Raw genomic sequence first — 23,228 nt, 5'->3', positions numbered from 1 at the left:
TAGGAGCCTGTAAATGGGCACTCTCACATGTCCTTACCCGTTGTAGAACATCGAATATGCTAGGGTAGTCACGTCATTACAACCCGTTACACACCACTGTGACACCAGTCATACGTAGAGTAGGATAGAAAAGCAAAACGTCACAGAAATTGTTGCTGCTGGGGTGTTTTGCTGGACTTCGGTGTAGTTTCCGTTATTTTCCATAGGCGGACGTTTTCGAGAGTGACTGGAGCGATAAGTCACTCCACCGCAAATTCCTCGAGACAGCCGAAAAGCCCGATGCACCGAAACGGAAAAAGCCAAAATTGAGTGTCAGTGAGCGCGGTGTGACGGTGCCATTGGAAGTGTTAAAGGAGATCTTCCATTCCCTGGACACGGTTGACCGTCTGCGCTGTCGCCGCGCCTGTCAGCTGTGGGACGCTCTTCTCACCTCGGCGGAGCTGTGCCACGTTCTGCGTGTGTCCCGACAGCAGCCATACCATTCGTCGGGAGCGCGTTTGAGTGGCAGTTACGTCATGTTCAGTTGTATCTTCAAGCACATCTCGCCGACCACCCGCACCATCTGCATCCGGGATACCGCGGGATTCTCCCTTAGCCACTGGAACATTGCAAAACAGGGCGATGAAGCGCTGCAGCTGATTAAAAGTGTCCTGAACGGCGCCGGCCTCCGCATCGACCGTGTGGTCCTGTACCGGCGTTCGGTAGGGCTGGACGAGTCAGCCTATGGGCGATGGCACTGGACACACCCTTTGGACCGGCTGTCCACCGAGATTTCCGCGCTCCAGTCCCAGGTGTGGTCGGTGTGTGACCGCTTGATTTTGAAGGATTGTCGTCTCACCGTGGAAAGTAAGACGGGGGTGGTCTTGATGGAGTCGCGCATTCCGGTTGCCGTCTTCGTCCAGGGACAGGCCAGTGAGGCGAATATTGTGGATCTGTGGGAGCAGCGTCTGCACTGCGACGGGGCGCCGTTGGATCTGCAACGTATCGCCACTGGCCTGGCCAGTCTGATCACCAGCCGAGAGAAGGCCAAGAAAGTAATGAAGGTACGCATCTACAGCCTTGTCCCGTAATTTATATTTTCTAAAAATTCACGGGTTTCCAACTCCCTACTACGGGGCGCAGTGCCAGTTATTTTCGCTCCACATGCATTTGCCATAAGTGAAATTTACTGATGTGTGCCAGATATCGATTTAAGTTAGAAACTATCCTTATAAATGATGAAATATGAGCTTTTATCCTTTATGATTACCGTGAATCTTGAGAGCAGTGAATTCGTCATCGTGCTAGACGCAGTGTAATGGTTGCGACGTTTTAGCACAAGCGTTACTTCCGGTGTGGAACAATTGCTTGCGAAAATTAATAAACGGTTTTTAGAATGTTTCTTTCGCGGTATGCTGGTAACTGCTGTTTTAAGTGCAGTATTTAAAAAAAAAACAGAGGCACGTTTCTTATGACAAGACGAAAGTTTTCGGTTGTTTTCGGTATCGTTTCGAGTAAAAGCCGAGAAATGTCGGGAATAGACAACGATTGCATGGTGTTTTATCGTGATCAGAGGTCGTACGATAACGTAGGGGCAAGAAACGCTAAATTTGCGATGAGTCATCTCCATTTTCTGATATTTGATCGGGTACTAAAATGCGTTGCACCAAGTGGCTGTTTCCACAGATTCTCCGCGACTATCAGACCAGCGATCCGCGTCCATCCGCGCAGTACCGTGGATTCCGATGGTGTGTGTACAATGTGGCCGGCGTGGATGTGGCCAAGTTGAATCGGTTCTGCCTGTACGGTACAAAGGCCCGCTCAAACTCTGACACTGACTGCTCAAAGTCTGACTCTGACCGCAGCAGGACACCTAACAAGCCTAAGCAACCTAAGAAACCTAAGAAAACCTAAGAAAACCTAAGAAACCTAAGAAAAACCTAAAGAAACCCTAAGAAAACCTAAGAAACTTTCAGAAACCTTCAGAATCAGAGTCAGACTTTTAGTAGTCAGAGTCAGACTTTGAGTAGTCAGAGTCAAAGTTTGAGTGGTCAGAATCAGAGTCAGAGGTTGAGTCTGGGCCCGGTACAAACCAATCGGGTCTGTGCTGGGTTGGCTTAAATTTTAGTTGTGGCTGAAGTATGGTCGGAAAGTGTTGCTGAAAGTAGAAATTGCACAACATTGCTACAACATCCTGGAAACCGCAACCAGGAATGTTGTATAAATCGTAATTCGTAGTTCCCATTTTAGGACTACGATTTGATGTACAACTTTTTGGAGTATGGACTAGCATAATTAGAAAAAGCCTCCACATTCACGTCTATTCACTAGAATGATCTTGCCACTCTGGCATCGTCAACTAACGATGAAATCACCGCTACGATACCATTGGTGCTCCTCCTCTTACACTGTTCTGTCGAAAAATGGAATAAGCTGAATAAAAATTAGTAATTAGTAGTAATTTAAATAAAATAATCAGTCAGTAGTAATAACCAATAAAATAATCATAAATATTCACTTCGTAATAGCAAGCCTAATAAAAATCTTGAATTCCACACGCTTCAATCTCGAACTCAAGGGCTTCTTCGCTAGTACGGATGCGTTGACTAATGAAATCGCTGGACTGAACGGAGGGCGGCTTGCCATCCGCGGATGCTAGCCACCATTCCTGCACGCAGCGCCACAAGGCGTGCAGACACACCCGGTTCAGCTGGTCCACCTCCACCTCGGCTATAGAGTCCAGCGTCCACTCGCGGTTTCGTCATCATCGACAAGGATTCGGTTGGCCTGTGTGCGGAGAGGTGGGCTACCGCGAATGCAGATTGTGCGGATGGCGGGCGTTAAATACTGTAACGCGGGCGGTTATGCCGGCGTTCTAGTGGGTTGGCATGTTGACCGTACCACGAGGTTATGTCGGCTGTTGATGGAAATGTCGGCACTGCCGGGCGTGAGCTCAGCAGTGAATCGGAAGTAGGTTTACGGTGACAAGGACGAGCGGGATGATGTGTGCATCATCCCGAGGAGTCAACCAAAGCAACGTCGTTTTCAGGCATTTAATCAACAAGCGTACAAGCACGGGTTACAAGCTAAAACAAGCAGGGCAAGCATCCATTCACGTCTTTTTCTAATGAAAAGTCTGTTCCATTCTCTTAGACATTTACCCGGTAAAAGTGTAGAGAAAGAGAAGGATAAATCACTCAGTTACACGGTGAGAACAACAACCAATGAACAGTAAAGAAAACCAACAATACTGTAAACAAGGCGGTCATTCGATTACTCTCGTTACAATACGTACTTGAAGAGGCATGCGTATATAGCGTAATTGCAGTCCCACTTCACTTGCCGTGGAGGGCTGGGCTGCCGGCGCCATACATGCACTTCCTGGCACAGCTCCGTCGACGTCAGAATTGCGACTGGAAAATCTCCTGCAGCACATCCAGGGACACCCAGAAACCGCCTTCACCGACACTTGACGGTCCCTTTTGCTCTGTCTCACAGCCGTCGTCCGGCTGTTCGTTTTCCTTGGGTAATTCCAGGCCAAATGCACGCACAACTCTTTCTCTTTCGAACACCAGTCCCTACAGTAACAGAAAGCAACATAACAAAAAAGGGCACACCGACAGCTTATGATCGACAGCTTGCTGAACGACCTTTAGCTGGACACCAGCACTTTGCTGATTACATTTCGATAGCCAACGAAACAGCTTCTGAAACATACCAGAACTAGCTGCCGGTCAACAAGCTGTAGGTCAACAAAATAGTTTCAGCAAAAATTCGAGCACAAAAATTGTAGAAAAGCGAATTGTCGGTCGGCAATCTGGTGGTCAGCAGGTTGTGTTAAGCAGCAGCATATCGCTCAGCAAATTGACGGGCTACCGATAAGAGTTTGATTCAAACAACTACCATCTACGCTTTTACACCGAATCACGATTAGTGAATCTTCATCGCGCGAACTCGTTCGGTGGCTGTGTCGCACATAAAGCATCGTCTGCCTTGAAACCTTGAGAAATCGCAGCTTCTGGTGCCACTCTATTTGTCGAAGCAGCGACGCCGCTACAGACGGATGTGGAGCCCAGTAGCCGTTAGGAACACTGCAGGTCCGCATAACGTAATGACCCGTCGCAAGGAGTAATGGCTTGACGGTCGGGTCAGGTGGATCTCGGATTTGTACGCGGGGAAGCAATTCGCGGTCAGACTGTCCGCCCATCGAAACCTCCACCAGCGCCATATTTTTGAGGTGCTTGAACGACCCAATCAGCAATTTCCCGGGGTACCATTTCCAAGGGCTATTTCGGCCGGCATGCAGAAGCACCTCCTCTGGGGCGCCAACGTGCACGTTGCTGCTTCGATTAGTGGAGCAATCCCAGATCTCCCCATAGGGCACAAGGTCTGCCTGCTGGCAGCCGAAGTCGACCATCAGACGCGGCGGGATGCTGTCGCTCTCTTCCAGGCCGATGACATGGCCGTACTGCAGCATACCGTCCATCTCCAGTGCTCCACGTCCACGGCGTTCCACGCGTAGACAGATCGTTCAGCAGTCTCGTACAGGTGCATTCTTGTCTGACAGTTTAAAAATGCGTCAAGAGGCAGAAAGCAAATGATGTGGAAAAAAAGAAATCAGCTCCTTCTGAACTAGGTATATGTACCAGATCAAAGCCAGTAGAATATACAAAGCCTGGAAGCAGGCATATAACACGGTCACGTCCTCAAGCCAACTCCGCTGATTTGAAGGGAGCTCAGACCAGCCTCCTTTGATGGTTGGTGAAAATTAATTCGTAAGTAATTCCCCGTTCAAGATAGAGGGATGTGCTTGCAGTACCAGGTGTACAAAACAATGTGGCGAAACGGATGTAGCTTTTGAAAAAAATTATAACTAAACCAGGAAAGTAATACAGGATGTTTTGGCAAACGCCCTATTCATCCCATTCATCGCCCGATATTGTCTTTCTGAATTCAGGTTATGTGCGTTCACATTTTGATGAATGGATATTCGCTACGAAAATTCTTTAAAATTCATGGTTTGAAAAAGCATACTTGATCAGTGCATAGAAAACTGGATAACGTTAACTTTCAGGTGGCCACCGTGCAACACACCTGCGTATTTTGGATGGCTGATTTAATACGATTTTTTAAACAACTTTTTCAGCCGTTTCTCCGTAGACTCGTATGCTAACTCAGCGGAGCTCCGCTTTGCTGATAAGATCAGCTTCGAGGCTTAGTGTATTCTACTGGCTTTGACCAGATCTGACAAAAAAAACAGCAAAAGGGATCAAAAATTAAAGAACACCGGATCATTCTGAAGGATAAACTGCCAGTAATACGGTAGTTTTTTGAAAAGGTATGCAAAACAGAGGCGGCAGAGCCTTTTTTTAGGAATATCATAAAACGAATAAACAAAACGTCAGCGGCACCTTGCTTAGTTACTATTAACCAACACATGGCAGCCCCTGGGTAGTAAGTTTACGACCGCCCCCAGGGGTAGAGCCCCTATGTAACATACACCTCTCTACAACACTCAGAAAGCTGGGAACGGAGGGTGTATGTAGTAGAGGGATTTTACTGTATTATGAGCCAGCTCGTTAGGAACCAGCCATATACGGTAAATAAAATTAATCATTACATAATTATCAACAACACGGGACATTGCTGTCCCGTTGCTACGGCGCATTACTTACAGTACTTATCTACATTCACGAAATACTCGTACAACATTAATTGTACGAGTACATACGTACATACTGCATACACTACAATGTATAACATGCAAACCATCACGCACATCATAATTATTGTGTACATTTTTCATGCAATAAGTTATAGGCTTCAAGAAAGCAAAACCTGAAAACAGCTGGTTCTGGTACAACATTGAAAATTCTATAATTGACCGAAAGGTCCAATTTGTATACACAATGCGACGAACAGTGTTTTTGTTTCAGGCAAGGAATGTTCGTTTATGTACAGGTAGTGGAATATGCTTAAAATGTTTAAAGATCAAGCTGTGTCTAAAATGTCTGAGAAAATTATCGCGATGCAAGCTCAGCTACCAAACCGTGCTTTGCATCAGAACGGTTATGCATTGGCCATCTGGGAAGTGCTCCTAAATATTACCACTGATTCGTTGATAATAACATTTTCAAGACTTTGTAACGGACTTACTAGAGTACTGTAAAACAGTTAACTAGACGGAGGCCAGTTCATCAGCGCGAACAGTCCGACGAACGCACTGGTGTGATAAGAAAACGATAACCGGTGTCGCGCGATAAGATAGACTGCGTTAAGCATTCTGTTCTCTTTGATGGGTATTTCTAATTCTCGACAGAAGTTTCATCGATTGCACCTCGTCTTTAGCCAGCATGTACATTTATGAATTAAGACCGGATGGCTGCCATCCTTCCTGGCAACCAACGAAACAATCGCTGAACGCTTGGAATGCGGTGAACGTGGACGTGGACGGAGTGCTGCAAGTGGGCCACGTCATCGGGCTGGACGACACTACAGGGGCTCTGCCCCAACTGATTATCGATTTTGGATGCGCAACGCAGCACTCCGTACTGGTCGAATACGGAAAAGTGTTTAACCCCTGCGAGGCGCAACCAGCAACAGAAACAAGAGAGAATGAGTTCTGCAGCGTCCCGGCCGGAGACGATTATGAAGATGTACAGGTGCTGTTGCGCAGCCATCTCGATCAGTCCTGGAAATGGTATCCCGCCAAACTAATTTTGTCCGGCTTTGAGGCTTTGAGTGACTACGCGCTGGTACCGGTGGAGGTCATGGTGGGCGGGGTGCATGCACGTGAACTGCTTCCTTACGAGCAGATATGTCCGCCGCCATCGGGTGAAGACCTTCAGCTAGGGATGGTTCGACCAGGTGATTTCATCATCCGAACGTGCAGCGTGCCTCCAGGCTATTGGACAACGGCTGAACCGGCAGCGAGAGATTTGTTCCGGCAGAAGCTCGAGAACGTGTCCGGAAAGGAAGAAAACGACGGAAAGGGTTTACGAATATTGGCGGTTCTCAGTCAGACGATAACCTATCTGCAACGAAGTAGCGAATCCCCGGTGTCTGAAGAAGACTCAGTAAGTTGTGGCACAGTACAGCCACAGTTTTGGCCATAGAAGTACGAGCTTTGCTTGGCCTGGGCGTTCCCGCTTCGGTCGATATTAATGTGTTAAGCTAAGGTGAATTATGGTTGTCACTTGTCAGTGTGCTGACGGCCCCCTTTACATCATTATATAGGCTGAATTGTGGAATGAAGCAGAGCGAGACGCAAAGCCCAAGGAGACGGAAATAACTGAATATGTGGAAAAGACTAAGCGAAAGCAGCCCTTGCGAATCGACGAAGTGGGTTGCTTAGCTTTACCACCGGAGATTGTTGCGGAGATCTTAAGGTCACTGGACACCATCGAGCGCTTGCGTTGCCGACGCGTCTGTCACCTGTGGAATGAGATTGGAGGAACTGTGCAGAGAAGTCTGCATCTCGCTGAAGAACGATGTATATGGCAAATTGCCGAGCGATTACGCCGCATATGCTTGCGTCTTCAAGCACATCACGCCCACCACGCGGACCATCTGCATTCGGGATGCCACTGACGACCGCGAACGCGAGGACGGATTTGAACACGAAAGCGCCACTGTTACGGGCGAACTGATCGTGTACATCGGGAAAGTGTTAAGAGCATCCAACATCCGCATTGACCGGTTAATAATGTACAAACGATATATTTCCATGCCAATAGAAGATAATTCTGTCTGGGATTACTCTGCCGGCAGCTGCGAAGGGTATGTCCAGCTAAAATCTTGTTGTGAGCGGCTGATTTGGAAAGATTTCTCTCTAACCTTTAGCATTGCGGTAGATGTTAATCATCTTCCCGACATGGAGTTTCACATTCCTTTTGCTGTCTTCCCGCTAGAAAACTTCAGTGCGGTGGATATGTATAATGTCTACGAAACGGCAGTTATGATATGTATGCCCAGCTAAAATCTTGTTGTGAGCGGCTGATTTGGAAGGATTTCTAATTGGCCTTTAGCGTTGCGGTAGATGTTAATCCTTTGCCAGACATGGATTTCCACATTCCTTTTGCTGTGTTCCCGCTGAAAACCTTCGATGCGGTGGACTGGTATGATTTCTACGAAAAACATTTGTGTTGGGACGAGCATGTGGATTTGGACCGACTGACGCGGCGGACGGCACGACTGAATGGAGGAAAAGGCGACCGTTTCTACGGCAATTTAGTTAATGTACTTACCGGCTTTTCACGCAGGCGTAGAGTTAGAACGCACTTGCGTTTGGTTTTCTTTTATGTAAAGCACGTGTCGAATGAAATGTTTGGAATTCTTGCAGATTTTGTACATGTGTCAAGTTGATGATCCGCGTCCATCTGCGCAGTATACGGACCGAGAGTGGTTGCTGGACAATACGGACGAGTTGGACGCGCGCCGTTTAAATAAACTTTGCCGATATGTGTTGTCCTGCCACGTCGGTAATTTCACAGATTGGTCCTCGCCACCCAGCGACAGCGTCGAAGGATCAGAAGAAGAATCAGCACATGAAGCTAAAACGTAGCGCTCGTACAGTTTGCCCCGGGACTACACTAATCCCGTGCAAATGGTCAAGCTCACGATGATAATATCATATTGGTTTTCTCTAGATTGACTAGCTGACAACATAATTTAAACCGGAGAATGAGCATGGTTTCTCTTTTTTGTTAACGAATATCATATTATTGAAAAGAATTGGCAAAAGTTACCGAACCATAATCAGGCAAATCGATTAATCTACCATAAACCATTCGTTCTTGGAAAGTAAAACAGTGCTCTTTTGCCACCTAAAATGAACTTGTAGATTTCTGTTTTTTGATTTTTCTAATCAAAGTTTTACAAGGGAGCCAATTCACGATATAAAATACCGTATACTAGTAACAGCATTCGCAAACTTTCATGCACATGCTTCGATATTATGTGTTTTCGCTTGAATCGATAACACATATCGCGTAAAACTGCAACGAGACGCGCTCCAGCCGGAATTAATCCATGTAAATGAATAAAAACTGAAAAGAAGAAGGCAGTTTTTACAGCCCACAAGACAAAAACTACATTTCCCTGCCCTACCGGGCGATCGGATGCCTATAACGCATGATGATACAAATTTTCGGCTAAAACAACTGGTAAAAGTACATATAACAATGAAGATTAGTGAGCATGCTCGCAGTATTTCGGTGCTGAACGGAAACATTCTCTACTTTTCAATGAACTACAAGCCTAACTTCAGATGTTTTCACTGAGTACTACTCGGATTCGTCGCCGCTGGATTCACTGGAACCACCGACGGACTCACTGCTGGAATCACTGTATTTCCTCTCAGAGTCGCTGAAGTCGTTGGCTTCGCTGCCGGAATCACTGTATTCGCTTCCAGAGTCACTCACGTCGTTGGGTCCACTGCTGGAATCGCTGAGTTCACGACTGGACTTGGAAGCGATACTTTCGGCATCGCTAGATCCGGATTCGTTGGATTCAGAATCGCTAGATGCCCCCACATGTGCGATGGCATCCGGTGTGTATGCTCGACACCACTTGTGCGTGCAGCACGCTAAGGCATTCAGGCAGAATTTGTTCAGCTGGTGCATGTCCACCGCGGTCACACTGTCCGTTGTCCACGTGTGATTTCGATAATGTGCCGACGGACGCGGATCGCAGCTTTGAAAATCCCGGAAAATCTACAGAATTACCATTAGATTCCGGGCATCACAACGCTAGAAAACAACGTACAATGACCGACAGAATTTATCGGACACATGTAGCCGGTAATTCCATTCTACGTGCATCGCATAAGGGAACGCATGCGCTCCGTTAGCCTGTTAAGTCTCAGTTAATGGAATTTGGCCGCTGCAGTTCGGTAATAAAAACAGCAATTCAGTGTGGAATAGGAAAAGATTTTACCCCAAAATGTGGCCGTCTTAGCTACTATTTCGTGAAATGGGTTTTCTTCGTTGCGGATTCTTGTTGCTAAAATTCTATACTATTAAGAATTATTTCCAGTTTAGGACTGCGGTGGACCGTTGAATATCCTGAATGTATCCTAATCGAACGTTCCCCGACCCACAGCATCCCCAGTCTAGAATGTGTCCCAGCCACATCACCTGTGAGGCCTGTGTCACGAAGCAAGCTTTGTTAACTGCATTTTGCTGGTGTCGAAGGGCTGAGCGGTGCGTAATGATGTACGATTTGAAGCCTAAAAAGCCGCGACCCTATGGCTGGTGCAATAACTGGGCTCCCTCATAACATTTCGTATCTCTTCTTTTATCTGAGTGAACCTTACGTCACATGTTTTAACACACTATAATATACACGGACTCCTTGTCGTGAGAATACCGTACCTTCTTCACAATCCTGGCTTTCTTCTGGCTGCCAGCGAGACTGGCCATGCAGTGGGCGATGCGTTCCGTATCCAACGGCTGCGCATTGCACTCCAGATGTTCCTCGAGGAGGTCCACAATCTGCGCCTCATTGACACTCTCCAAGACCACGGCGGCAGCGGGAATACTGAATCCCATCACCGCCTCGCCTGCCTTGTTTACCAGTGTGAGTCCGAATTCTTTCAAAATCAACCGATCGCAGCACGAAATCAGCCCAGACATGTTCTTGGTCATGTCGCGTGACATCCGGCTTAATTTCCAGCGAGGACACTTATTGCTTGACTCAGTCGAAAACTGCATCGATCGCCGGCGCAGGATCAAACGGTCGAGGCGGATGCCGGCGGCGTTGAGCGCTTTCCTAATAACGTCAACCGCTTCACCAGCAACATTCATTGTGCAGCTGTTAAGGATGTACTCGTCGATATCACTGATGCAGATGGTGCGGGTGGCCCGCGTGATGTGCTTAAAGAAGCAGCAGTACATCGCGTAATTGGAATCCCGATGTAGCTGTACGGGGTGCGGTAACCGGAAGGGCGTTTGCCGTGTTACACGCATAACCTGGCGCAGTTCGGTCGAAGTGAGAAGGGTTTCCCACAATGGACTGGTGCGACGAAAGCGCTGGCGGTCGACGGTGTCCAGTGAATGGAAGACCTCCTTCAGCACTTCCAAAGGCAACAGCGCCAAACCGCTTTCACCGACTCTCAACGGCTTTTTTCGCTTCGGCTCACCATCCGAGGCGTCGGTTTTCTCGCACATTTGATGGGAAAATAAAAGATTCTCTCGCTCTCTTTCAAACACAGCTGCCTATGACACGATAAAAAGAAACATAATGGAAATGGTAAAAAACGACAACCTAATAAAAACAGCCAGGACCGTCTCGTGAGGGAGGTTAGGCGCCTCGCTACCCCCTCCTCAGGGAGAAAAAATCATACATCCCCTCACACAAAAGATCGAAAACCGCATCCGGTGCCAGGGTTTTTTTTACTCGTATTAAAGCGTAAACTGAACACTACGAATACGGACTGCGATAGCGTGCTCAGGGCATCCGATATGTCAGGTATGTACACAGACCGGAAGTAGGCAAGCACCAATGTCGGCGGCTGTAAATTATTTAGTTGCCCTCGGCAGTGACTCGGACCAACTGCTTTCCGAATTTTCATATCAATCATAATTTATCAGTACCACTTTCAAATTTTTAACATCCAATGCACCATTTGTTATCAATAAAATTTCTTTTCGAGTCCTGAAACAGATTTCGCAGGCTGTTTTAGGCTTGCAAAAGAGCAATCTTTCATCTACGTAATGGGAAGTTTAAAAGCTAAACTTCCAAGAAGACAGACAAAGTCCGTATCAATCCGGAAACGCGTTACGGTTCAAGACTGAAAGTTTGTGCTTTTCAAAAGTATTCTGAAGTGATTAGGGCCACAAAGTATACAAAAGAGGCGGGGATTCGTATTCTGGTCCGTATTCGTGGAGATCCGATTGCGCTCTTATCTCTGACCTCGCCACGTCCCTGATGACATTAACGGTCACTGGTAAATAACAACGATTTACCACTTCTTCGTCCCTCAAATGGCCACCTTCTCGCCGCACACAATGCATCTTCCGACTGAGAACCTTGACAATTCGCAGTTGGAGCTCCTGTTCCATTTTCCGGAGCACCACCGCCGATGCCGACGGCTCCAGAGTCCAGTAGCCGCTAGGCACGCTGCATGTCTCCGTGACGAAATTCCACGGCATAAGGCAGTCCCGTAAGCACGCTGCTCCTGGCGGATCCCTAATCTGAACGCCGGGCAGCAGTTCGCGACGCCACTCCCCGGCTACCAGCACCTCCACCAGCTGGACAGAACGGAGTTGCCTGAACTCCGAAATCAGCATTCTGCCGGGATACCAGGTCCACGGGCGACCGGGGCCGTCGTGCAGCAGCACTTCTACGTCGTCTCCTCTGCGCGAGTCTTCGTAATCACACTTGGAGCAGTCGATGACCTTCCCGCATTTCATCCCTACTGCTTGCTGTGTCGGGCATCCGAAATCAACGATCACACGCGACCCTTTCTTTTCCACGTCGACGACGTGGCCGTGCTTTACCCGTCCGTTATCCTCCACATCCACAGCGTTCCAGGCGTACACCGATCGTTCAGCATTCTCGTACAGGTGCATTCTTATACTTACTTGTTGTCTCACTGAGCGATAAAAAATCAGTCGTTTTTAAATTACAGTGCAATATAATACCTTCGCTCGAAAATATGTAGTTAAAGAGTTTGAACCAAGGCAGAAATGGAACATCAGTAAATAAACGCAGGTCGGAAGCTAACGACTTCACAATAGAATTGCTATTAATACGTAATGTGGCGAACGAGTAGAGTACTGACCATATTAGTTTTTCTCACTATCTCGTTGCACTCCCACTGCCTGAAAATATGTGGTCAAGAGTTTATCGCTGCAAAGCGTAAAGGTCGATATCAGCAATCTGTTTTGTCAAGCTTTGGATCTGTATGCAGGATGTTATTGCGTTTTCTCTGCATCTACATCTCCAACCTTTTACAACCAGATCCGTGTCAGTGTCAACCGCAACTATGCCACGCGGTCAGGTGAACAATGCCAAACCCGGAGCGCGCTGCAAACACGACAGCAGTTTATCAGTATCCAGCAACAACGAAACGAAAGGTCAACGCAAATTCGCTGCTCTATTCAGAGGAATGAATATATTTAGGTATGTGCGGTATCACATTCACTAAATCATTGCACGTTTGTGTACTTCTGTTACACACGTACAGTTTTAATATGCCCTGTAGGCAGTGGGAATCATCAGCGAAACGAAAGTTTTTCCCCTAAGTGCCAACAAAATTTCTGTTTCAAACTTTCGGGCTTGTGTTTAAGCAAAAAGTAAGTAAGGAAAGAGTTATTTGCGCTGACGCGCCATAACAACTCTGTCAACCCTTTTAAACCCGATTTTCCGCCAACAAGGATGCAATTGAAATCGGAATAGTGCTGGATCGCGCTTTATTCCGCTGGTTAACCATTTGGAAGAGGTTCTTTGTTTAACAAATATAATTTAAAATATGGTACAGTCGCATCAGCTATCAGTTAAGAATTACAGTAGGAACTAGGAAGTGCAGTGCCGCGTGTATAAAATAGTTATTTACTGCAAAGCTCGGACTAGTATAAATTGTGCAAGCAGTGCAATGAGTGCATCAGAACACTTTTAGCAGATCTTAAAGTATCGTAATAATGAAACTGAAGCAATAATAATATTGGCATCTATGTAGTGGTGTCGAATACGCTTTATTACCATTATAGATTTTTCAGCCAGTCAACGGGTTTTTAATGGACGATATAACGATGACGGCTACCGTCCAGCACATGTCCATGTCCATTGAATCACAAATCACGACACATGACAATGATTACATAACCAGATAAAGGAAGGAAAGCACTCGGTAAGCGGAAGACGGTGTATTGGTTTCCACATACTTATACATCGTACGGTTGCCCAGATCATGGATTATTGGCCGGAAATTCTCCTAAATATACAGTATTTGACATCGGTGATGATGATACACTCGATCGATAAAACGTAGACTTAATTTTTTTCTTAAACGTTAACTTTTTATGTACAGTACAATCTTCTGCAATGTTCACTACTCGTACCTATCTGTCACCGGAATACTGTGTATATGTACTACGTATCTTTAAATCCCGATTTTTGTTTTGTAAAGTTAAGCATCAGTACTTTCCTTAATAATTATTAAATTGGTTTCTATTGAATTTCTAGCATCTGTTTCTAAAGTTTTACCATCTGACTATTTTGTGCAGCTACAGTAAGTACTGTACGAATAAAATTATACTACAGCGTAACTTTGTTTAAAAATCAGAATTAGGCCCCAGCAACAAACAAAATTCCTTCTCTCTACACTCTGCGGCTGGTCTAACGAAAAACTTTGCAAACGCTACTTTGTGCCAGAAAAATCCCCTTACAGATGCTCTCGCCATCGTGAGCATTGAACAACTACTTTAACTTATGTCTTAGTACAAGTAGTCTTGGCAAGCAGACCTGAATATGACCTTGTTGGGTTATAATAATTATTATTCCCCTTTACTGTTCCTAGCAGTAGCTTCGCTTCGGTCTTATACGTAGTTCTAGGCTAAAGCGGTGCACTTTCCTAGTATATTGCACCGCCGCCCATCTTACAGTTACGTCTGCAAGCAACCATGAGGAATAATGGCGTGTTTTATTACATACGTACATATTTATTATTTGCATACCTAACAGGTTGTGACCCTATAAAGTTTTTCAGTTGGCCTATTAAGTTGACCGTTAACCTATTAAGTTAACCTTATTAACTGACCTATTAAGTTTTTCGTTAATTTATTAAGTTGACTAATTAGGGTTGTCTTTAGACAGACAGCCGAACGCTATTAAATTTCTGTTGCACAAAATTAAAAGTAAATCCGATGGAAACATAAAAGTAGGACTATAAAAAACTGGGAATATAAAAACTGGGAGTACAAAAGGTCTGACCAGTTTTACTGGCTACTGGCTAGTAATTAAATTTGTCCGAAATCCACCACCAGGCGCTGCGCATTGCCACCATCATCTTCCAGACCGACGTAATGCCTGTGCTCCAGCAGACCTTCACTTCCACAGCGGGCTATGCACGTACAGATCGGGTACATCGTCTTCGAGCAGTACATCTCCGGCTGAGAATCAGCAGATTGCTGAATGCTAATTAAAGTACTGACTGACTACTGTTATAAAACAGCGAAACCAAATCAGCCGGGCGAACAATCCGGCGAGCGGACTGGAGTGATAAGAACGCGATAATCGGTGTCGCAACGATAAGATAAACAGCGTTAAGCATTCTATTCTGTTTGATGGGTATTTCTCGTTCTCGACAGAATTTTCACCGATTGCACCGCGTCTTAGCCAGCATGTACATTTATGAATCAAGGCCGGATGGCTGGCATCCTTTCAGGCAACCGTCTAAACGATTGGTGAACGCTTGGAATGCGGTGAACGTGGACGTGGACGGAGTGCTACAACTGGGCCACGTCATCGGACTGGATGACAATACAGGGGCTCTGCCGCGACTGATTATCGACTTTGGATGCGCAACACAGCACTCCGTACTGGTCGAGTACGGAATAGTGTTTGACCTGTGCGAGGCGTTACCAGCGAAAAAAAGAGGGAAGAATGAGTTCTGCAGCGTCCCGGCCGGAGAGGATTATAAAGATGTGCAGGTGTTGCTACGCAGTCATCCCGATCAGCCCTGGAAATGGCATCCCGCCAAACTCATTCTGTCCGGCTTTGAGACTTTGAGTCACTACGCGCTGGTGGAGGTCATGCTGGGCGGGGTGCATGCACGTGAACTGCTTCCGGACGAGCAGATATGTGCGCCGCCATCGGGTGAAGACCTCCAGCGACGGATGGTTCGACCAGGTGATTTCGTCATCCGAACGTGCAGCGTGCCTCAAGGCTATTGGACGACGGCTGAACCGACAGCGAGAGATTTGTTCCGGCAGAAACTCGAGAACTTGTCCGGAAAGGGAGAAAACGACGGAAAGGGTTTGCGAATACTTTCGGTTCTCAGTCAAACGATAACCTATCTGCAACGAAGTAGCGAATCCCCGGTGTCAGAAGAAAACGCAGCAAGTTGTGGCACAGTGTAGACTATAGCCACAGTTTTGTCCATACCGACCTTTGCTTGGCATAGGTGCTCCTGCTTCTGTCGATAATGATTTGTTAGCTTAAGAGAAATAACTCGGTACATGGTACCAAATTCGTATACATGCTCAAAAACGTTCACTTTCGTGCACTCCCAAACACTTTTTTGCTTCGTTAAATGACATTCTGTAGCCAAATGATTTACATATCTGTATATACAACGGGCGACAAAATTTACTTTAGCTCGGAACCGGTTTTGCGGCTTTAGCTTTAGACAGAGAACAGAGAGAACACGGCTGCCGCGCTTCTGCTCAGTGAGCGGCTATATCGACGGATATGCGGCGCTTATTCATCGTATGCGCTGTAAGCCGACAGCGGCTAACGGTCCAGAGTAAAGTAAATTTTGTCGTCCATTGTAGACGCGAAAACCGTTTGTGCGCGCAACATCCGGTTCGGGCATTATGGATTCAAGAAATTTACAAAAAGTTTAAATGCATTCAGATGTACCAAATGTCTCATTATGGAGCGATCTTCTTCAACTTTTTCACATGAATGCACGTATGGAGACCGTTTTTATACTGAACCAGATTTGCACCATTTTTTTTATTTAAAATAATTGTTAAAATTTAAAATTTATTTTAAAAATCCGAGTTGTGCGCATCAGTGGTTTTTCACGCCTGCGTAAAATAATCATTTCGTTGCAGAATGTCATGAAACAAAGCATTTAGGTGTGTGGCATTGGGCGAAATAAACACTTTCGTGTATGTGCTCGAATATGGTACATACCATGTACCTAATGTGAACTTTGGTAAACAGCGTGCAATGACGGTTCCGTTTATTTGTAGGATCAATTGTGGAAAGAAGTAAAGCGAGACGCAAAGCCCAAGGGGACGGAAATAGCTGAAGATGTGGTTGAGACTAACATTAAGCGAAAGCAGCCGTTACACCGCGGCGACGTGGACGGTTTAGCTTTATCTCTGGAGATTTTCGCGGAGACCTTCAAGTCTCTGGACACCATCGAGCGGCAGCGTTGCCGGCGCGTCTGTCCCCTGTGGAATGAGATTCTGACGTTGGAGTAACTGTGCAAAGAAGTCTGCATCTCGCTAATGAACGATGCATATGGCAAACTGCCGACCGATTACGCCGCGTATGCTTGCGTCTTCAAGTACATCACGCCCGCCACGCGGAACATCTGCAATCGGGACGCCCATGACGAGTGCGAAGACGGATTTGAGCTGGAAAGCGCCACTGTCACGGGGGAGCTGATCTTGCACATCGGGAAAGTGCTAAGAGCATCCAACATCCGCATTGACCGGTTAATAATGTACCAACGATATATTTCCATGCCAATAGAAGATAACTCTGTCTGGGATTTTTTTGCCGGCAGTTACGAAATGTATGCCCAGCTGAAATCTTGTTGTGAGCGGCTGATTTGGAAAGATCTCTCTCTAACCTTTAGCATTGCGGTAGATGTTAATCATCTTCCCCACATGGAGTTTCACATTCCTTTTGCTGTCTTCCCGCTAGAAAACTTCAGTGCGGTGGATATGTATGATTTCTACGAAACACACTTGTGTTGGAATGAGCGTCTGGATTTGGACCGGCTGACGCGGCGGACGGCACGACTGAATGGAGGAAAAGGCGACCGTTTCCACGACAATATAATTGATGTACTTTCAGGCTTTTCACGCAGGCGTAGATTAAGACTCCAATTGCTTTCAGTTTTCTCTAGTGAAAAACGGGTTTCCAATAGCAATTCCTAATTTCCTAATAATTATTTGTCCCGAAGTACCGGTTGCTTTTAGATTATAAGCAATAAATTGTTTTGATTTCTTGCAGATTTTGGACATGTGCCAAGTTGACGATCCGCGTCCATCTGCGCAGTATACGGGCCGGGATTGGTTGCTGGACAACACGGACGAGTTGGACGCGCGCCGTTTAAATAAACTGTGCCGATATGTGTTGTCCTGCCTCGTCGGTAATTTCACAGATTGGTCCTCGCAACCCAGCGACAGCAGCGAAGGATCAGAAGAAGAATCAGCACAAGAAGCTGAAACTTAACGCTCGCACAGTTTGCCCCGGGACTACACTAATCCCTTACAAATGAGGCTCATGATTACGGTGATAATTATTATTGGTGTTTATCGAAATTGACCAGCTTACTGGATAATTTGAACCAGAGACTGAGCCTGTGTTTCGTGTTCACCAATATCATAATGTGGAAAAGAATAAACAATGAACAACATTCCTGGAAACAAAGCAGTGCTCTTACCACCTAGAATGAACTTGTAGATTTATATTTTTTGATTTTTCCAATCAAAGTTTTACAAGGGAGCCAACTCACGATATAAAATACTGTATAACACCATTAACAAACATTCAGGCAAATGGTAAATGTTTGAATCAAAAACACGTATCGCAAAAACTGTAACGAGACCAGCTTAGGCATCGACCAGCCGGAAGTAATCCAAGTAAATGAATAAAAACCGAAAAGAAGAAAGCGGTTTTGAGTTTTCACAAGCCCACAAGACAAAAACTGCATTTCGCTGCCCTACTGGGCGATCCGGATGCCTATAACGCACATGGCAGTAATGGCACTAACTTTCGCTAAAAAATTGGCAAAAGTATAAGATCAATGAGCATGCTCGCAGCATTCCGGTGCTGAACAGAAACATTCTCCATTTTTCTGTCAACTACAACCTAAGCAACCTTCTGATTTTTTTACTGAGCACTATCGGATTCGGCGCTGCTGGATTCGTTGGAACCACTGACGGACTCACTGCTGGAATCACTGTATTTCCTCTCAGAGTCGCTGAAGTCGTTGGATTCACTGCTGGAATCGCTGAGTTCACTGCTCGACTTGGAAGCGATGCTTTGGGCATCGCCAGATTCGGATTCGCTGGATTCAGAATCGCTCGACGGCCCAACTTCGGCGTGGTCATCCGGTGTGGATGCTCCACTCAAGTTGTGCATGAAGCGCGCTAAGGCATGCAGGCAGAATTTATTCAGCCGGCGCATGTCCACTTCGGCCACACTGTCCGCTGTCCACGTGTGATTTCGATAATGCGCCGACGGACGCGGATCGCAGCTTTGATAATCCCGGAAAACCTACAGAATTACCATTAGCTTCAGTGCATCACAACACTAGAAAACAACTTACAATGACCGACAGAATTTATCGGACACATGTTGCCGGTAATTTCATTCATCTACGTGCAACGCATAAGGGAACGCATGCGCTCCGTTAGCCTGTTAAGTCTCAGTTAATGGAATTTGGCCGCTGCAGTTCGGTAATAAAAACAGCAATTCAGTGTGGAATAGGAAAAGATTTTAACCCCAAAATGTGGCCGTCTTAGCTACTATTTCGTGAAATGGGTTTTCTTCGTTGCGGATTCTTGTTGCTAAAATTCTATACTATTAAGAATTATTTCCAGTTTAGGACTGCGGTGGACCGTTGAATATCCTGAATGTATCCTAATCGAACGTTCCCCGACCCACAGCATCCCCAGTCTAGAATGTGTCCCAGCCACATCACCTGTGAGGCCTGTGTCACGAAGCAAGCTTTGTTAACTGCATTTTGCTGGTGTCGAAGGGCTGAGCGGTGCGTAATGATGTACGATTTGAAGCCTAAAAAGCCGCGACCCTATGGCTGGTGCAATAACTGGGCTCCCTCATAACATTTCGTATCTCTTCTTTTATCTGAGTGAACCTTACGTCACATGTTTTAACACACTATAATATACACGGACTCCTTGTCGTGAGAATACCGTACCTTCTTCACAATCCTGGCTTTCTTCTGGCTGCCAGCGAGACTGGCCATGCAGTGGGCGATGCGTTCCATATCCAACGGCTGTGCATCGCACTCCAGATGCTCCTCGAGGAGGTCCACAATCTGCGCCTCATTGACACTCTCCAAGACTACGGCTGCAGCGGGAATACCGAATCCCATCACCGCCTCGCCTGCCTTGTTCACCAGTGTAAGTCCGAAATCTTTCAGAATCAACCGATCGCAGCACGAAGCCAGCTTGGAAATATTCTTGGTCATGTCGCGGGACATCCGGCTTAATTTCCACCGAGGACACTTATTGCAGGACTCCGACGAGAACTGCATGGATCGCCGGTGCAGTATCAAACGGTGTATGCGGATGCCGGTATCGTTGAGCGCTTTCTTTATAACGTCAACCGCTTCACCAGCAACATTCATTGTGCAGCTGTTAAGGATGTACTTGTCGGTATCAGCGATGCAGATAGTGCGGGTGGCTCGCGTGATGTGCTTGAAGAGACAGCAATACATGGTATAATTGCAATCCTGATGTAGCTGTACTGGATGCGGTAACCGGTAGGGCGTTTGCCGCATTACACGCAAATCCCGGCACAGCTCGACCGACGTGAGAAGGGTTTCCCACAGCGGACAGGTGCGGCGACAGCGCTGCCGGTCGACGGTGTCCAGTGAATGGAAGACCTCCTTCAGCACTTCCAAGGGCAACAGCGCCAAACCGCTTTCCACGACTCTCGACGACTTCTTCCGCTTCGGCTCACCATCCGAGGCGTCGGTTTTCTCGCTTACTTCATGGCAAAATGCAAGATTCCTTCTTTCTCTTTCAAACACCGCCGCCTATTGCACGATCAGAAGAAATACAGTTCATCAGGAATCGGATATTGTCACCCCCTACATCCCCTGTTGACTGTTGTCACACCCTTTTTAATTAAAATAAACACACCCATGGACTATTGTCACTGTCTGTGGCAACCTCTTAGTCTTTCCGCTATTGCCACCAGGCCCCCACCTTCCAATTTGTTGCTTAGGATTTAGGGGTGAGAAAGGTGCGACAGTAATCTAAAGGGGTGTTTATCCTTTTTAAAAAAAAGGAGGTGACAACAGTCAAAAGGGGTGCGAGGGGGTGACAATGGTCGTACCCAATTCATTATTGATAGAAAGCGACAACTTAATAATAACAGTCAGCACCGTCTTGCGGCGAGGTGGTGTTCCTTCTGGAGAAACAATCGTACAACCGCTCATACGAAATTTTCAAAATCGCAACCGGTGTCGGCATTTTATGTATTAAAGCGTAATCTGAAAACTACTATGTAATATTGGGCGCAAGGGCATCCGAAATGCGAGCTGGGTAAGTGGAGAGACCGATAGTGGCATCCTCCATGTCGGCGGCTGCACATTCTTTAGTTAATATTGATTCAACTGCGTTCGAATTTTTATATACAGTAGCTCATATTTGTCAGTACAACATCTAATTTTAAATATAACCTCTAACACTTGCTATAAATCAAACATTTTTTTCAAGTCCTAAAGAAGATTTCACTGGCTTTTAAAAAGAGAAATCTTTTCTCTACATAATGATTAGTTTAAAGCTAGCGGAACGTCCAAGAAGACAGGCAGAGTCGTTCGGTACTAATCCGGAGACGCGTTACTAATTAAGACTAAACGTTCGTGCTTTACGAAAGTTTTGCGAAACGATCAGGGCGTTATAACGTATACAAAAGTGGCGGCGACCCGTATTCGTGTTGATACAAGTGCGCTCTATGCTCTGCCCTCGACAGGGTATTCATAACTTTACTGTAACAGGCAGTAGTAACGACTTACCACGTCTTCGTCACTGACATGGCCAACCTCTCGCCGCACATAACGCATCTTCCAACTGAGAACCTTGATAAATCGCACCCTGAGCTCGTGCTCAATTTTCCGGAGCAGCAGCGCTGATGCCGACCGCTCCAGAGTCCAGAAGCCGCTAGGCACGCTGCATGTCTCCGTGACGAAATCCCACGGCATAAGGCAGTTCCGTAAGGGCGGGTCTCTGATCTGATCCCCGGGCAGTAGTTCGCGACGCCACTGCCCGGCCACTAGCACCTCCACCAGCTGAACAGAATAGAGGGGCCTGAACTCCGGAATCAGCATTCTACCGGGATACCAGGTCCACGGGCGTCCGGGGCCGTCGTGCAGCAGCACCTCCACCTCGTCTCCTCTGCGCGAGTCCTGGTACTCACATCTGGAGCAGTCGATGGCCTTCCCGCATTCCATCGCTACAGCTTCCTGTGTCGGGCATCCGAAATCGACGATCACACGCGACCCTTTCTTTTCTACGCCAACGACGTGGCCGTGCTGTACTCGTCCGTTGATCTCCACATCCACAGCGTTCCATGCGTACACCGATCGTTCAGCATTCTCGTACAGGTGCATTCTTATACTGGGTGTCCGAATGAGTTGTCACGCTGTGAGCGTGGACCTGGTGATGGTTCACGCGTAGAGCAGAATTTACGGAATTCTGCCTACCAAAGAAGCTTGGCTGTTCTAAACAGCGCATACGCTACAGAAAGCGAGAAACAGCGCGACAGCTAAACTCTTCTCAACCACTGACAACCAGACTAAATTTCCACTTATGAGCAAACTGCAAACTACTGACTCAACTGAATGTTGAGTCAGCAATACAGCAAGCACGTGGACAAGTGCACAAAGCTGCCACGCGTAGGTGGGCGCACAGCAAAACACAACAGACTGTTACAGCGAGGGTGTACCATGTACTGGTACTTCTACGCCTGAGATCACAGAGCGATAAAAAAATTAGGTAACCAAGTTTAAATTAGAGTGTAGTCACTGTAGTGGCAATACCTTCGCTGGAAATAGTTAAAGAGTTTGGACCAAGTCAGAAATGGAAATTCCGTAAATAACTTGCCGATCGAAAGTTAACGACGTTTATACGACAGAATTGTTATCATTCACTTATTAATAATGTGGCGAACGAGTAAGAGTGCTGACCGTATTATTTTTGCCTTCTATCCCGTTGCGAGTCGCCCACTACATTGGATAAGACTTCACCACTGCAAAGTGTAACGATCGATGCCAGCATACGAGTACAGTTTTGCCAGCCACTAGATCTATAAGCAGGATGTTATTGCGTTTTCTCAGCATCTTTCATTTTTTAATCTTTTACAATCAGATCCGTGTCAACGCCAAACCGGAAATATGCCACGCGGTCAAGCGAACAGCGCGAAACTCGGATCTCGGTGCAAACATGCACTATACGACAGCGTGCATCTAGTATCCAGCACCAGCAAAGCGAAATGTTAACGCGGATTTCATCTCTTCAGTCGCACCAGTGAACCAATGAACGTAGTCTTTCAGTTGCGTTGTACTTCTAACACGCACGGGTGCATAACTG

At 46.5% G+C, this 23,228-nt stretch overlaps 3 protein-coding genes across 3 annotated transcripts; 2 read left to right on the top strand and 1 right to left on the bottom strand.

Moving 5' to 3' along the window:
* Nucleotides 1-821: 821 nt before the first annotated feature.
* Nucleotides 822-8,795, top strand: LOC129597564 (uncharacterized). Its single transcript, XM_055495211.1, has 4 exons — nucleotides 822-1,043; nucleotides 1,666-1,781; nucleotides 6,299-7,055; nucleotides 7,216-8,795. Exons 1-4 carry the CDS (start codon nucleotides 867-869, stop codon nucleotides 7,567-7,569), a joined length of 1,404 nt encoding a protein of 467 aa, XP_055351186.1. The 5' UTR covers nucleotides 822-866; the 3' UTR covers nucleotides 7,570-8,795.
* Nucleotides 8,796-15,298: 6,503 nt separating this feature from the next.
* LOC129588231 (uncharacterized) lies at nucleotides 15,299-18,290 on the top strand. The gene is made up of 3 exons (XM_055482431.1): nucleotides 15,299-16,105; nucleotides 16,902-17,726; nucleotides 17,896-18,290. The coding sequence occupies exons 2-3, from the start codon at nucleotides 17,163-17,165 to the stop codon at nucleotides 18,115-18,117; spliced, it is 786 nt and encodes a 261-aa protein (XP_055338406.1). The 5' UTR covers nucleotides 15,299-16,105; nucleotides 16,902-17,162; the 3' UTR covers nucleotides 18,118-18,290.
* A 53-nt stretch (nucleotides 18,291-18,343) lies between these two features.
* On the bottom strand, nucleotides 18,344-22,419 carry LOC129597743 (uncharacterized). Its single transcript, XM_055495445.1, has 3 exons — nucleotides 21,656-22,419; nucleotides 19,829-20,671; nucleotides 18,344-19,164 (listed from the first exon to the last, which is right to left on the bottom strand). Exons 1-3 carry the CDS (start codon nucleotides 22,247-22,249, stop codon nucleotides 18,778-18,780), a joined length of 1,824 nt encoding a protein of 607 aa, XP_055351420.1. The 5' UTR covers nucleotides 22,250-22,419; the 3' UTR covers nucleotides 18,344-18,777.
* Between the last annotated feature and the right edge of the window lie 809 nt (nucleotides 22,420-23,228).

This window comes from Paramacrobiotus metropolitanus, unplaced genomic scaffold (genome assembly GCF_019649055.1).
Source record: "Paramacrobiotus metropolitanus isolate TYO unplaced genomic scaffold, Prichtersi_v1.0 Parri_scaffold0000001, whole genome shotgun sequence".
Taxonomy (NCBI): domain Eukaryota; kingdom Metazoa; phylum Tardigrada; class Eutardigrada; order Parachela; family Macrobiotidae; genus Paramacrobiotus; species Paramacrobiotus metropolitanus.
Note: the sequence above shows the minus strand (reverse complement) of the source record. Positions and strands in the feature narration are given on the sequence as shown.